At 40.5% G+C, this 13778-nt stretch overlaps 1 protein-coding gene across 1 annotated transcript; it reads left to right on the forward strand.

Annotated features, from left to right (window-relative positions):
• Window positions 1–6101: 6101 nt before the first annotated feature.
• LOC104161467 (membrane-associated progesterone receptor component 2) lies at window positions 6102–8233 on the forward strand (the record flags this gene model as incomplete). Its single annotated transcript, XM_009699921.1, has 2 exons — window positions 6102–6257; window positions 7018–8233. Coding segments are annotated over 2 exons (254 nt in total), but the record flags the coding sequence as incomplete, so codon positions are not given.
• Between the last annotated feature and the right edge of the window lie 5545 nt (window positions 8234–13778).

Genomic DNA, 13778 nt, shown 5'->3' on the forward strand with positions numbered 1-13778 from the left:
ACATCCTTTACAAGGATACGGTTAGAATGAAATGTTGCAGGAGGGGCATCGTATATGTTGTGTCTGGAGAATTCTGTTAAGGGTGGCCTTATCTTAAGAACGCAACAGGCCGAGGGCTTACAGATAAGCACCGAGGATAGGAGTAGGGAGAAAGAAGTGCTTCCTGTAAGGTGTCTGTCTTCTCTGTGTTTTTGATGTTTGTCAGCTCTTTGGTGTCTGTGTAATGGAGGTGTCTCTCACCCTGGGACTCAGCGGTTCTGGATAAAGAAGCCAAGTTCCTACTGGGAGTGGTAAAACTAAAAAGGTGTATAGATGCCTGTTGGTCAGAGATTGTTTCCATGTTTCCGATTAAAGGGAGTAGTGCCCTTGCCACCAGGATGAAGGGCTTCTTCTAAGCCCTCAGTCCATGTTTACGGAGAGCAGGGACCAGTAAAGTGGTTTTGCGCAGAAAGATGCATCACTCTGTCTCCTCCTCTGCTTCTGCTTTGTGTGTCTTGTCAGCTCTCTGTCTTTTTTTTCTCCTTTTTCAATAACCTGAATATATTCCTTAAAACTTGAACAACTGTCTGTTTGATAAAAGGCCTGTGTAAAGCCCTAGTTCCTGTTTAAACCATTCAGGTTCCAGTCACCTGAGGTTTGAGGGGCCTGATCAAGCAGGTATGCTCAAAGCACGATATATTAGGATGTGAGAGTGGCATCACTGTTAGTGATGTATAGATGTTAAATCCAGTACAGAGCAGTGTAGCTCTCTTTCATTTAATCAAAAAAACCTGACCAGCATTGCTTGCCTTGTTAGGAAATAAACTAGTGGCCAGAGCATTTCTCACTAAAGCAAGGTGTGAGATCTAGGTCCTCCTCAGGTATGGGGCTATCTTCCAGGTATCTCCTGACTACTGAACTACAGGGTCTCCTAGAAGTGCTTGCTGTTTGCCCCTTTAGTTGAAATCAGGTCATTGATTCTTGCATTTCTTTTTCACAGAGTTAAAAGGGAAGCAAGCCAAAGAGAGAGTGGGGCGCTCAGGTCTTGTGCCTAAGAAGTCAGGTTTAGAGCCCTCTTTCTAAGCTGTTCCCATCTGAGCATGTAGATTTTGTGGATTGCTCTCCTAAGAACACTTACTTTCCATGCAAGTTGTAACTTAAAATTGACCCACATCTTTCCTTTCACATAAATCTGGAGCAGTAAAGTTAAAATTATGTCACCTTGAATTTGCAGTGATAAATGTTATTAGAAAGTTTCTGCCTTCAAGCTGCATCTCAAAATGGTTTTGTCTAATTTATAGCTTTTTCATTCCCTCATAAAAGATGCAACACTGAACAAACACGTGTCAGGATTCAGATGGAAAATTTCAAACAGACAGTGGAGATTTCGCTTTGATTTGGAGTGGAAAAGGTAGACAAGGTGGTAGAATAGTGCGGCTGTCACTAATTTTGTGGTCTGTCTCCCTTTGTTTCTTTAACTTACATTAAAGGAGAGATTCATCTTTGTTCTTGTCTGCAGTTTAAGAAGTGTTGTCGATGAATTTCCAAGCTTCAGACAAAACTGGATTTTATTTCCAGTGGCTGCATGGAGCCCACAGATGCAAAGAACATCTGTTATGCTTTGCATGTTTGGTGATTGCTTGGAAGTGCTTTTTGACTACGTGAAGAAACCAAAGCTGGTTTAAAACTGAACCTTGAACACCCGTGTGGCTTCTTCAGAGAACTTGTATGGGCTTTGTGAGAATGAATACAATTCTTAGATTACAAATCACTTCATTAGATATAAAGTCCACATGCGGCTATCTGTGGTGCAGTCCCTGTGCTGACAGTTGGAGCAATCCAAAGTTCAGTGTACAGAGTTCACATTTGTCACTAGTCTTGGAGCAATAGTCTAGGATGTTCTGCAAAACTGCTGTGGAACTGAGCTGGTCAGAGAGCCGCGTTGGTAACCCAAGAATATCTGCTCAAAAGCTGAACACCAGCATAGGTTTGGCCAAACCAGTTGAAAATTGAAACGCGTCCTGTCGCAAGATCCCATTTAGTCTGTTTTGGAGCAAGTGAACTAGAAGCAGTGCTTCCAAATAAACACTTCAACTTGGACAGCTTCATATCTCAACTTTTTAAATACAGTGCTTTAATGTTAAATTTATTTTTCCTCACCTGCTGTTGTTTTAGGATGTCTGCAAAGAGAAATTAAATCTTCATTTGAGAACCAAAACAGGGCTAGGAGATGCAGAAATCCCACGTGCAGGAATTGGAAAAGTATTTTTACTGGCTGATTTTGCTGATTCTCAAGCAACCCAGTTCATTTGTGAATAAAAGTGAATGTCAGGCTGCAACAAGACGTCAAATTAATCAAGGTGCCCAGATTTTTAACTGGACTGTCAGAGAAAGTGAGGATCTGCAGATGCTGGGTAGCAACATTTTGCTTGCATTGTAGCTTAGAGACAGGTGTACTTTATGCAAGGTAGAGTTGTAAGGTAAATGAGAACTTTGTACAGGGGAAAAGGGCAGTGTATAAAAGTGGTGGTATAGATGTGGAGATATGCAGGCAAATATGTAGTCTTGATAACTGTTTGGTCTCAGCGCTGAAATAAAGGCTCTGGAAAAAAAGTGGTTTAATATGTGAAAGCAATGATGGGAAGAAAAGCATTCTTCAGGGAACAAAGTTTTCCATCATGTAAGGCTCATAGCCACGTGTAGCCAAGTAACATGTAGCAGACGTGTTTTAGTGGGTTTTGACACTTCCCTGACTTTGCGTTTGTTGTTGCAAGATGCCATGTAGGAGTGGGAAAAGAGTTTTTAAAGAAATGTTTGACTATGAAATAGCTAATTTGCGGGTACAGGAAAAGAAAACCACTGCAATTTTGTGATAGGGTCTCAAAAAAATCTGTTTGCTATACATACCTATGCTAATAGCATCTCTTTTTGCAATCTCTTCAGCATGCGTATCGCGTCATGGTGCAATCAATTATTTAGAACAGGAGCCAGCCTAAATAGGTAGGCAGACAAAAGGAAAGAAAAGAAGGACTACGGGTAGACCTTGCAGAGTAAATTGCATCTGGTCATGAAAGAACTCTGAGGGAGCGTGTCTAGGATTGCACTGCTGTCTCTACTTCAGAGTCATGTTCTTGAAGCATATTTTCTCCCCAGGGTTGTCAATGCTGGCACCTTCCTGGATGCTTCTCCAAGCGCAACGAAATCTGATATGCAAAATACCTTTTTAGGACTGTTGCACCCATATTTATATAGAAGTGAGTAATAGACTAGGGCTCATAGCAAAACCCCAGACCTGTATATTCTGTATTAGTGTAAAATACTGTACTTAATCTCTGTGTAAAAGTACCTGAATGGAAGCTTTAAATCTTGAAGTAGATTGCTCATACTGAGATCTCTGAATTTCTGCTTTAGCAACCCTGCAACTAAGGTGAAGCCAGGCTTGCACTTTTTATTAAATAATTGTAATCAGTATATGCCTTTTAGTAAAGGATTAAAGAAGGGGACACGTTTCTAAGTTACATTTGCAGAGCTGGAATTTGAGATGCTGTCTACCAAGTCCAAAGGCTGGTTTTTACTAGTTAGCATTCTGTTGAGTGCTTGGACCTGGCTTGATGGTTTCTCAGTTTTTCCTGAATATTTCTGTAGTAAACATGCTGGAATGTTAACATTTAAACTCAATTTTAGAAAAGAAAAAAAAAATTGGTATAATAGCATCTGACATGACTATATATTTTCAGAAATTTTGCATCCATTAATCTTAATGCAAACTGATACATTCGAAAAGCATTCGTGCTTTCAACTAAGTATATTATTAAGATATAAGGGTGTTCAGGGCTTGATACCAATAAACATGATGTAATTCTCTTTTTAATAGAAATAATTGGAATCGAGCTGGTGGACCAAGAGGTGGCATCTCAGCAGGTGCTGGAAAACTCCATAAACCACTGAATGCAGGGTAGAAGGGAAGGAGAACAGTGTGCTCCTCTAACTCTGGTTGGCCACAATTTTGAAAACGCGTTACGCAAATAGCTAGTAGGGTTTATGGAAATACTTCTTTTAAACACTTCAGAGAAAGGAAAAACTGGGGACAAAATACTGTTGGTGGGGAGGTTAAGTAACAATTTATAATTGCTCTTAAGGATTTACTGATTGTGTGCAGTCTTTGTAAGAGCCATTTATAGCTTCTGTGTTCTTCATTCAGAACATCAAAAACTAGATCACCTGAATGATAGCTATTCTGGAGTGAAGCAGGACTTTTTGTTTGAAGAAGCTCTGATGTTATGTTGCAAATGATGACCATCGCTACCTCTCACCCTGTTTTATGGGAAGCGACTGAGCATGCAAAATGCATAGGTTAAATATCTTGGTATAGGATTGATTTCAGTCTCTGAATCCTGTTTTTCAAATAAACATCTAATTCAGGATGCAAATAGGAACGGTAGGGTTAACAAGCCTTCTTGACTTCGTTTCTCTTAAGTAGCATAAATGTAGTCCCTGATCCCAGAGGCAGTTATTGTGAATGCCATTCCTGGAGCTAAATATCTGAAAGGACGAGCATAGAGATGCTGTTAATCGTTATGGTTGTCTCTTACAGCCAGATTTGTACAGTGCAAGCTTCCAGTTGATAGTTCTTTCTCTGCTATCTACTTTTTGTGAAATTTTGCTTTTAAACCAGTTAGTTTATTTCCAGAGAGACAAGGGGATTGTCTTTGGCGCACAGGACACCCTTCCCTTCTCAGGTTTGACTGTAAGCAACTTACAGAGCCAAGCACTCTGGGATGGAGAGATGACAGCAGTTGTGGTGAGGACGCAGTTTCTTCTAATCCATATGGTATGCGGGTTCCCTGCCTCAGGAGTTCTTCCTGCTGCATTCAGCCTCTGTCACAACCCTGTGAAGTCAGTGCCCGGCAAGAGCAGCTAGGGGTGGTGGCTGGAGCGAGCGGCCTGGGAGGAAACCAGCCTCTCTGAATGATTTCCCGTGGCTCGTCCTGGTCCAGAAGAGGTCTGAAGTGCTACCGCAGGCAATAGAGAGGGTGAAGGACAGGGTGTTGCCACTTGCTTGTGTTCATTCTTGCCCAGGGGTGCTGCCTTTTCTTCGGGCTGACGGCTGCTGTCGTCTTACGACAAGTAAGCCAGAGAAGGGTTCTGGCCTGTCTGTCTTCAAGTAGTGACCACTCTTTCGAATGCCTTGGGCATTTCCCTGTTGCTTAGCTGCTGCAGTTAGTGCAGAAAACTTTGAAGTGTTGGTTTGGTTTGGTTTTTTTAATGGAGCTGAATTAAGGTACTTGGGTTTAGGTCAAGAAAATCTAAGATAACGATATGCTTGAAGGTCTTTAATTAAAATTTGGGAAAGCCAGTTACCAGCCTCGCCCTAAAAGTTGTTGGTTTGCAAAGCATCTAGTTCTCTTTGTAATAATATTTATTTGACAGTCACTGCTCATAATTTTATTAGCATATTTGTGCTGCTTTGCATCAGTCAAAAAGCACAAAGGAGGAGTTGCTTTACATTCGTAACATGAAGATTTGTGCAGTTTTCAGGAACAATACAGGATAGGTGTATGGGTGATCTGCTGCCCAAAATGGATGAGGTTAGTTATTTCCACAGAAATAAGAAATGTGCCAAAAGATGCACTGTCAAGTGTGCAGAAAGTTGTGGTGGTTCTGTAAGTGAATTGAAATTATTAATTAGCACTCTTAAGTTCTACTTATTGATAAAATTCAATGGATTTCTAATAAAGTTGTCTATACAATTTGCTTCTACTCATGCCTGACTTGTGAATATTCTATGTTTTGCTTAATAGAGTGTGTTTCTTTGGAATTCCAGCCTCCAGTCCCTTTGGAATTTACATCAACTGGCTTGCATCAAATGACAGGGATTTTTCCAGAGATCCCTTCCAAGCTATTTTCCTGGTTCTGCTTCTCTCAGCAGACTTTATCTCGTAGTGATACTTAAGGTTGAATTGCAGTGCTGTTGAATGTCCCAACAGCCATGGCGTTGAAACTACTGCTGTTCTTATCACTGCAGAAGTTTAACGTACGGCTTTGGCAGACTATATAAAGAACTGAGATTGGTCACCATAAACAAAGACTTGAAGGTATCAATTTTGTCTTTTTGTTTTCAGAGGGCCCATATGGAATATTTGCTGGCAGAGATGCCTCCAGGGGACTAGCAACTTTCTGTCTAGATAAAGATGCACTCAGAGATGAATATGATGACCTATCGGACTTAAATGCTGTACAGATGGAAAGTGTAAGAGAGTGGGAAATGCAATTTAAAGGTAAATTCTCGAATTAGCAGCACATCTTTAGCTTAAGGAAATGCTTTTAATAAAAATGACTGATTTGGGCTTGGGGCACCTTTTGAAGAGATGTTGACAGTAACATTAATAGTGCAAAGTAACTCTCTTAGGAAAAGACTAGGGATTTCAGGTCTTTCTTCCACAGAGAGGATTCCAGTATATCCCACTGTAGCTTTTTCAACCTTTGAGTTTTATATGAGAAAGCTGTTCTCTTCTCAGCTCTTCAGCACAGAATTTCACTCTCAAATCTCAGCGAAGCTTAGCTGATGGAGTTCCTGCTCCGCAGGTTGTTGGCTTTGGATGCCATGGAATTATGATAAGGATGAAGAGTTGTTTTGGCATTAAAGGGTTGAACAAGTTTGTCTTGAAATAATTTATCGAAAGTATGGAAGTATGCCTCTGGAGGGAGGGGGAGTCATTTTTCACATTAATTGAAATCAAAACAGACTGAGAGACTTTGTGCCAGTTTTAATAGTAGCATTTTCAGCCATTGTGTGATAAAGCTTGCCTGATTAGCTGTGGGAGAACGAAAACAAAGTACTCCGAGTAGAGAAACTAGTGAGCAGCAATGGTAGTAGGATTGTTTTAGGAGGCTGAGCGTTCCGATAAATTGCTGTCGATTTCAGTGATTCAGGTTTAGAACATTAGTGCGTAGGAGAAAAAGTGAATTTGCAGGAGTGAAGGCTAACTAGCAAATGCAGCTGTATTTGATTGTAATGGAATCATCAATCTTTTTCAGAAAAATATGACTACGTAGGTAGACTCCTAAAACCAGGGGAAGAACCATCAGAATACACAGATGAGGAAGATACCAAGGATCACACTAAACAGGAATGAACTTTGTAAACAACCAAAGTCAGGGGCCTTCGGAACTGCAACCTCTTATTCCCCATCACAGAATGTCCTGCATCTTTGGGTACAGTTCATCTGCTGCGAAAAACATTCAACAGGTTTTGTACAAGGAAAATAATATACTCACAAATGAAGATTTGAATACCTGACATTATTTGTGCTGCCAAACTTTTTGTTGCAGTTCATTTGTAATGTCTGGTTAGGCTTCGTTAGTGAAGAGGGGCCAGGGATTTAAAGGTAAAAATGCTATTCCTTTTTATCAGTAAGCTGAAGCCTTCAAATAGTATATATTACAAGCTCTCTAAAAGACGTGAGTCTTCAAGCTCAGTGGAAGGTTTGAATCTTGTTTCATGTGTGTCTTCTCCTTCAGCATTAAAGAAAGATGTACTCATGTGCATCAGTATCAGTAGGTTAGACTACTGAAACTGGTGTTAAAATGTGAATTTCCAATTTTGTTTTGTATGTGGGCGTTAGTAGCCCTGGCAGAATACTTCAGTTCTCTAAGAGAAGTCCGTGTAGATTAGGATGGGGGTAAAATTCATCCTTTCCTCAAAAGGATTGGGTAAAACTTTCCTCTGCAACAACTATTATCTGAAGCCTGCTTCTCCCCCCCTTTTCCCATCCTCTAAATCAAATCAAATATTAATTGTGCCTTATTTTGCTTACATAGACTTGAATTGTTTTAAGGGACAGCCCCAAAATTGTGGTTTCATAGTCACTACAAGCAGCATTGAGACTGAAGTTAGAATGTTCTGTTGACTGGAAAACCTTGATGTCATTCTGTGTATAGAATGTAAAAGAGGAATACTCAGTGTTACTGCCATATGTTAATATTACATATACTTAAATTAGCATTGTGATGGCCAAATGCATACTCCCATGCTTCTTTTTAAGTAATTACAAACACACACAAAAGTCACCCTTCCTCCTCTTCCAGAAGCTGCCTAACTTTTGGGAGCCTAGCCTTCACACCCCTGTAGAGTGAAGGGGCGTGCGCGCGTGTGTATGTGTGCGTGTCTGTCTGAATGCAAGACTTGGGAGGGATTGTTTCTGCAGATATTGTAAATACAAGTACCATTTTAATAAAGCATGTACAATACCAACTGTGCTGTCAGACTTTATGTAGAAGCTGTTAAGCCGAGCTGGAATATGATGGAAATCAAAGCAAGGGGAAGAAGTCTTGGATATAAAACATCCACCGCTATGAATGCTGTTCCTTGTCCTCATGGTGTTAGGAATCCTGAAGACTTGGTCAGGTAAGCTGTATTTAAGAGAATAAACCTATGCCAATGCGTTTATGGTAGAAAAAAAAATAAGTGATGTAGGTAAAGGAGAAGCATTTTAGGAAATCCTGTAATGTACAGTAAAAGGAATATGTCTCGTGGCACTAATAGGACAAGAACACTGGAGGTCTATACATGGGTATCACTCAACATACTGTAGAAACTTCCCCATCTGTTCTACTAAATTCATAACGGTGACACTATTAAGTTCATGCCTTGCAGCGTTATGGCTTACATCTGTAGCTCTGTTTGCAGATTTCACCTGTGATAAGGCTACAGGAATTGAACAGTTGAACTGTAAACTGTGAAATTCCAGGGACTACTGCTTTTTTATTACTGTCTGACTGCAGGAGATTTCTATTGATGTAAATGGAACAAATTAAAAAAAAAAATCCTCCATTGAATCGTGTGTAACCCGTGTGTAAGAGAGGGCAGGTTGTATTCTCTTCCTTGCATACCCACACTTGGAACAGAACTGTTTTGCCACAGAAGAAGTAACAGCACTGGAGCCGTTTCTCCGTAGCCGTTAGGTTACGCCTGCAGGTTCTTGCACAGGCTGACCAGTCCAGTTCAGCGTGTGGCCGTTCAGCTACTGCCTGTCCTTCCGTGAGGCACTGCCTTCTGCTTCAGTCGCATCCTTACAAGCTGAGCGTTGATGCAGTGTCCAGACTTCAGTTTGCACCTTACTACTGTAATAGGTGTCTGCTAATCGCCTAACGCTGCTGAAACGCTGGGCATGCTAGGGTAACTAACCACAAAAATACGTGCTTTAGATGGAACAATGGAAGCTACCAAGGGATAAAGAAAAGCTTTCTTGCATAGGACAGGAGCTAGGAGTACTTAAGCACCAGTTATTTATCTGGATGCTTCACTAGGGAATGTTTTTTTCTTTTAGCTAAATCTTGCTAGAAAAGGTTTTATACCACACTGCATTTACAGCATGCCCTTCACTTTTAGCTTTTGTGCCAGCTGTTGCACCTCATCGTGGCACCAAGATGTGTATAGCTGTGGAGCAGGAAAAGGCGGCTTACCCAACTACCAGACAGGACCAGATAAATACTATTTTTCCCAGGCTTCCACATAAAAATACACGTACTACGTGTTTCAGCTTCTACTGTGCAAAGTCATGGCCGGAGGTTCTTCGCAGTTGCTGTGAGTTACTCTGCTCTTCACTCATTACAGCTGTTACTACTGCTACACCTGGCAGAGCTGACATGGCTGTTCATCGTGCTTTATCTGTTTGATGTAGAAACTTCCTGTGGGAGAAAGAAGGGTAGTTTTGTGTATGCTGTGACTGCCCAAGTGCAGCCTTTTCCTTTCCCTTGCTGTAAGAAACGCAGTGAAGCTATGTGAAGTTTGGGGCTTTTTTACTTTTTTTAAAAGAACAACGCTCAAGTTTTTACTTTCATGATTAGGACTGGTTAAACGGCAAGATGGGTAAAGGATGCATTTTGCTTTGAAGCAACTTAATGGTATGTGTGAAGAATACAAAACTCTCATCCTGTGGCAGCAGTATGTTGCATAGACTTAATCCGGTATTTGGATGTCTTGTAGATCTAAATGAACCTCATTCATCCTACATACAAAGTCACTAGTGATTTAAAGCTGACAACCTAAAAACCTGCTTTAAAGCACACTGTAGCTTTCATTTTTACAAAAAGTTGACACATACAAAGACTACTTTAGAATAACATCAGATCCATCAAAACTTCAGTGCAATTAATATAATTTATGGAGGCGTTCATTCTTGTAACACTTGTGTCAATCACTTGGTCAAAATCCACTATTATCTAAAATGACAGGCAGGTTGATACTGACAATGTGTTAAATTTTGTTTAAGCAACATAAGGGACTTGACAATGCAAAATACTCCCTTTAGAAACAAAATGCATTTCCAGTTTAATATAGAACTTACTTATTTTCCTAGGCTAGACTTAGTGTTAAACTAGTTTGAGTAGTCATTTGTTTTGACACTTCTGCCTCACTTGTACACCACTTCCCAAAAATGCTTTATTATGGCAGGAAATCTATTTTTAAACTTTCTTGACAAAAACAAAACCCATGTTTTTACTTGATCTGAACATCCAGAATTTCCAAGGACTACAGAATTATCCTTTCACATGCTTGCACTTGTTTCTGTCTTTTTATTGAGCTAGATCTACTTTTCATTGTCAAGGTCAAGGAATAGTTAAACCTTACTTATGCTTTGAGTCTCTTTGATAAATGTTTTTTTTTTCTACAATAAAAATTTGTGGTGGTTTATTTCCTCCAGGAAATACATTCACTGTGTAGAATAGTACAAAATATTGATCAAGACCTAGTACTTTGAATATAATGGTGTTCCTAGCTCTGCTTTGGGGTTGGCTTTAGTTTTTTTAGGACAAAGCTGTGGAGTTTTTCACAAAGCGTAACTCGCTACATCAGCAGCTCGGTACCGAAGCGTTGCTGCAGTTCACTTATAAACCTTGGAGCGTGTTCGTGATGAAGTCCTGTGCCCTTGAATCCTTCTTCCAGTCTTGGATCTGTCCCATTTTAATGTTGTGGACTGAAGCGTCGGCTGCGGGGGAAACCCTGCCAGCGCCGTCCTCTGACGGCTCATTCAGGCATGAACGGAATGGTGCGATTGCAGCTGTACATTTGGCCATTTACTCCTTTTCCTACTTAACAGCAGTAGTCATGTAATGCTGGCCTTGAGGGCTTACTTAAATAGGGAAACCAAATAATTAAGTATGAGCGTTCCTGGCCCATCCTTCCACTGGCTTCTGATTTATGGTTAAAGGTGAATGTTTACTAACAGGTGTTTTCATCTTCAGTTTTAGAGCTTGTTTTTAATAGAACCTGTGTGCCAAGGTTGGTTCAAATGCAGGTGAAGGGTTGTTTACCTGAAAACTTACCAAAAAAACCCCAAACAAAAAACCTCCAAAGCATTCCTTGCCCTTTCCCTTCGGGGATTCCTGTGGTTTTCTGTATTTTTTTCTGGTTTTTCTGTCCCCATTCTGGTTACAAAGTTTACTTTTTGCATGTGTGATGATCATATTTTACTGCCCTGTCACATTTTCTGGGTAACTGGGCAAAGCCTTAAAAGTGTACACTCTGTCAGCATCTAAAAATAAAGCCCTCTGGAGGTGTGACGTTCTGGTGGCAAGGCTGGATTTGTCACTTGACCACAGGCGTTCAATTACTGTTTGTGTAAAAACTCCCTTTCTCTTCACTGACTCCAGCCCCCATTTAACAGGCATGAAATCACCGTCCTTTGAAGGCATTTATTCTTTCTTTTACTAGAAAGCAAGCTCAGCTGATCATCCTCTTCAAAGGTGCTAACCAAGGCATTACCTTAGAGCTGGTAACAAAAATGATTAAATGTCTTTAAAACGTTATGATGTTGCTATTCAAGTTGTACTCTGAAGCTTCTTGTTACTTAAACAATAATACTTTAGACAAGTGAAAAGCTCTAAGTCCATGACGGGGTTAGATTTTGGGGTTGGTCTGTTTGCTGCATTTTCATAGTAGAGTTTGTGGAAGCAGAAGTTGCACAGGGAACTGCATTCCTTCCCCCCTCCCAAAAAAAAAAAAGCCATTGAGGCTGAAGCCAGCAGAGAAGAAAGCTTTTAAGATTACAGGTATAGGCTAGCATAGCTGCAGGATTTATCAGTAAAAGAAGAGCAGCTAACTCTTCGTCTCTTCCTCCAGCTGGACACAAGGGAGTGTAGTTTGTCACCTCAGCACCGCAGCGATGCCTGAAGCAAAGTCTGCAGGGTAGAGGCTGCTATGAATGCAAACTGCTTTCTGTTCATCCTCATGCTTTCTCTCCCACAGAAACCCAAATCCCCGGTAAACTCCAGGAGCATCAGTCATGTGGACAGGCTACTGCCGCTCATTATAGGCAACCATCATCTGGTGTCCAGCAGGAACAAGAGCCGTCTTGAGTCTCCCCTTCCTTCCATGTTACAAAGCCTTTAACTTCCACTATTTTGAGCATGACAGAAGAAAAACATTTGACTTTACACAGGGTAGTATTTTGAAATATTTGTACAGTCATTTCTCAACCAAAGAAATGAAGACAGACCAAACCAAAATTCTTTAGTAAGCACATGGGAGAATTTTTAAACAAGCAAACGTCTAAGACTTGCTAAGCATTCAGTAATAGACTACTGTTAGAATACAACCAGTCTTAAGACGGAGAAATTGAAGGTTGGCTTAAATGAACCTAAAAGGCATCAGAAAGGATGTTGGACACGTATATGCATGTTCAAAGACAAATTTATGGCTCTGCAACAGGTATGGCAGTTATTGAGAAGTGATTAACCACTGTAAGGCAGACGATAAACAAGCTGCTTAGCCAGCAAAGTCTTTGGGGTTTATTCTAAAACGGAATGGTTTTGTTCCTAGCTCAGTGTGCAAACAGCAGTAACGTAGGTAGGTTTTTTGCACCTACCTGCAAGGGGGGAGAGGGAAGATTCAAGCCTGTGGGAGGTGAAAGGGGGCATTCCCGAGAGGTAGCCAGAGCCGTGGACGGACTCGGGTGGGTTTTTTGACCACCTAAATAAAGGGACACTGTCTAAGTGATTAGCCCTAGAGGGGCCAACAGGGCAGACGGCAGGTAAAGTATTTCACTCTCTCTGCTTTCAGCCATATTTAGCATTCACCTGTCATCTTTTTCTTTGACAAATACCTAGGCATATGAAAAAAATAAATCACTGTTGAACTTGAAGAAAGCCGCCTCACATTCTTTCTCACTTTAAATATTGAGAAACCCAGCCTGTCGAGTGCACCAGAGGCAACAAATTCACATGCAAATCTACAGCCTTACCCTCTTTCAAGTTATTTTTCTTCACCCGTTGGGGAAAAAAAAAAAAAGCTGATATACAAGACTATATAGGTTTTTGTTGTTGTTGTTTTTATAAAATTTGTCAAGATATCACAAAATTACACACACTAAAAGCTTAATTTGCACATTTTCCAATGAAAAAAGTGACAGGAAATACCTTATTAAATCTATTACCTGTATATACAATTTCAATCCAAATTTACATTCGCATTATTTTCTTGGATAGCAAAAGGCATGGATCAAACACAGGATTGAGATGTGTCACTTCAGCGTATCTATAGGATATTACTTGAAATATTGGTATGCGTTCATGTAAATTCATTTAGAACAGGCCATTTGCAAAAGGCTCCATTTTGTATTGCCATCGTATGAACTGTTGGGAAGGTCACTGCTAACAAACTCCTTTACAACGCCAACATTTGTCATTTGTTCCCTTCACAAGACAACAGCTGAAAAATTAATGGACTTGTTACAACCTCCGAGATCTGAATCAAGTTTAAAACCCCCGTACGTGGCTGTGCGGTCCGTTAGGACACC

The sequence above is a fragment of the Cariama cristata genome, unplaced genomic scaffold (assembly GCF_000690535.1).
Source record: "Cariama cristata isolate BGI_N322 unplaced genomic scaffold, ASM69053v1 scaffold8995, whole genome shotgun sequence".
NCBI lineage: Eukaryota > Metazoa > Chordata > Aves > Cariamiformes > Cariamidae > Cariama > Cariama cristata.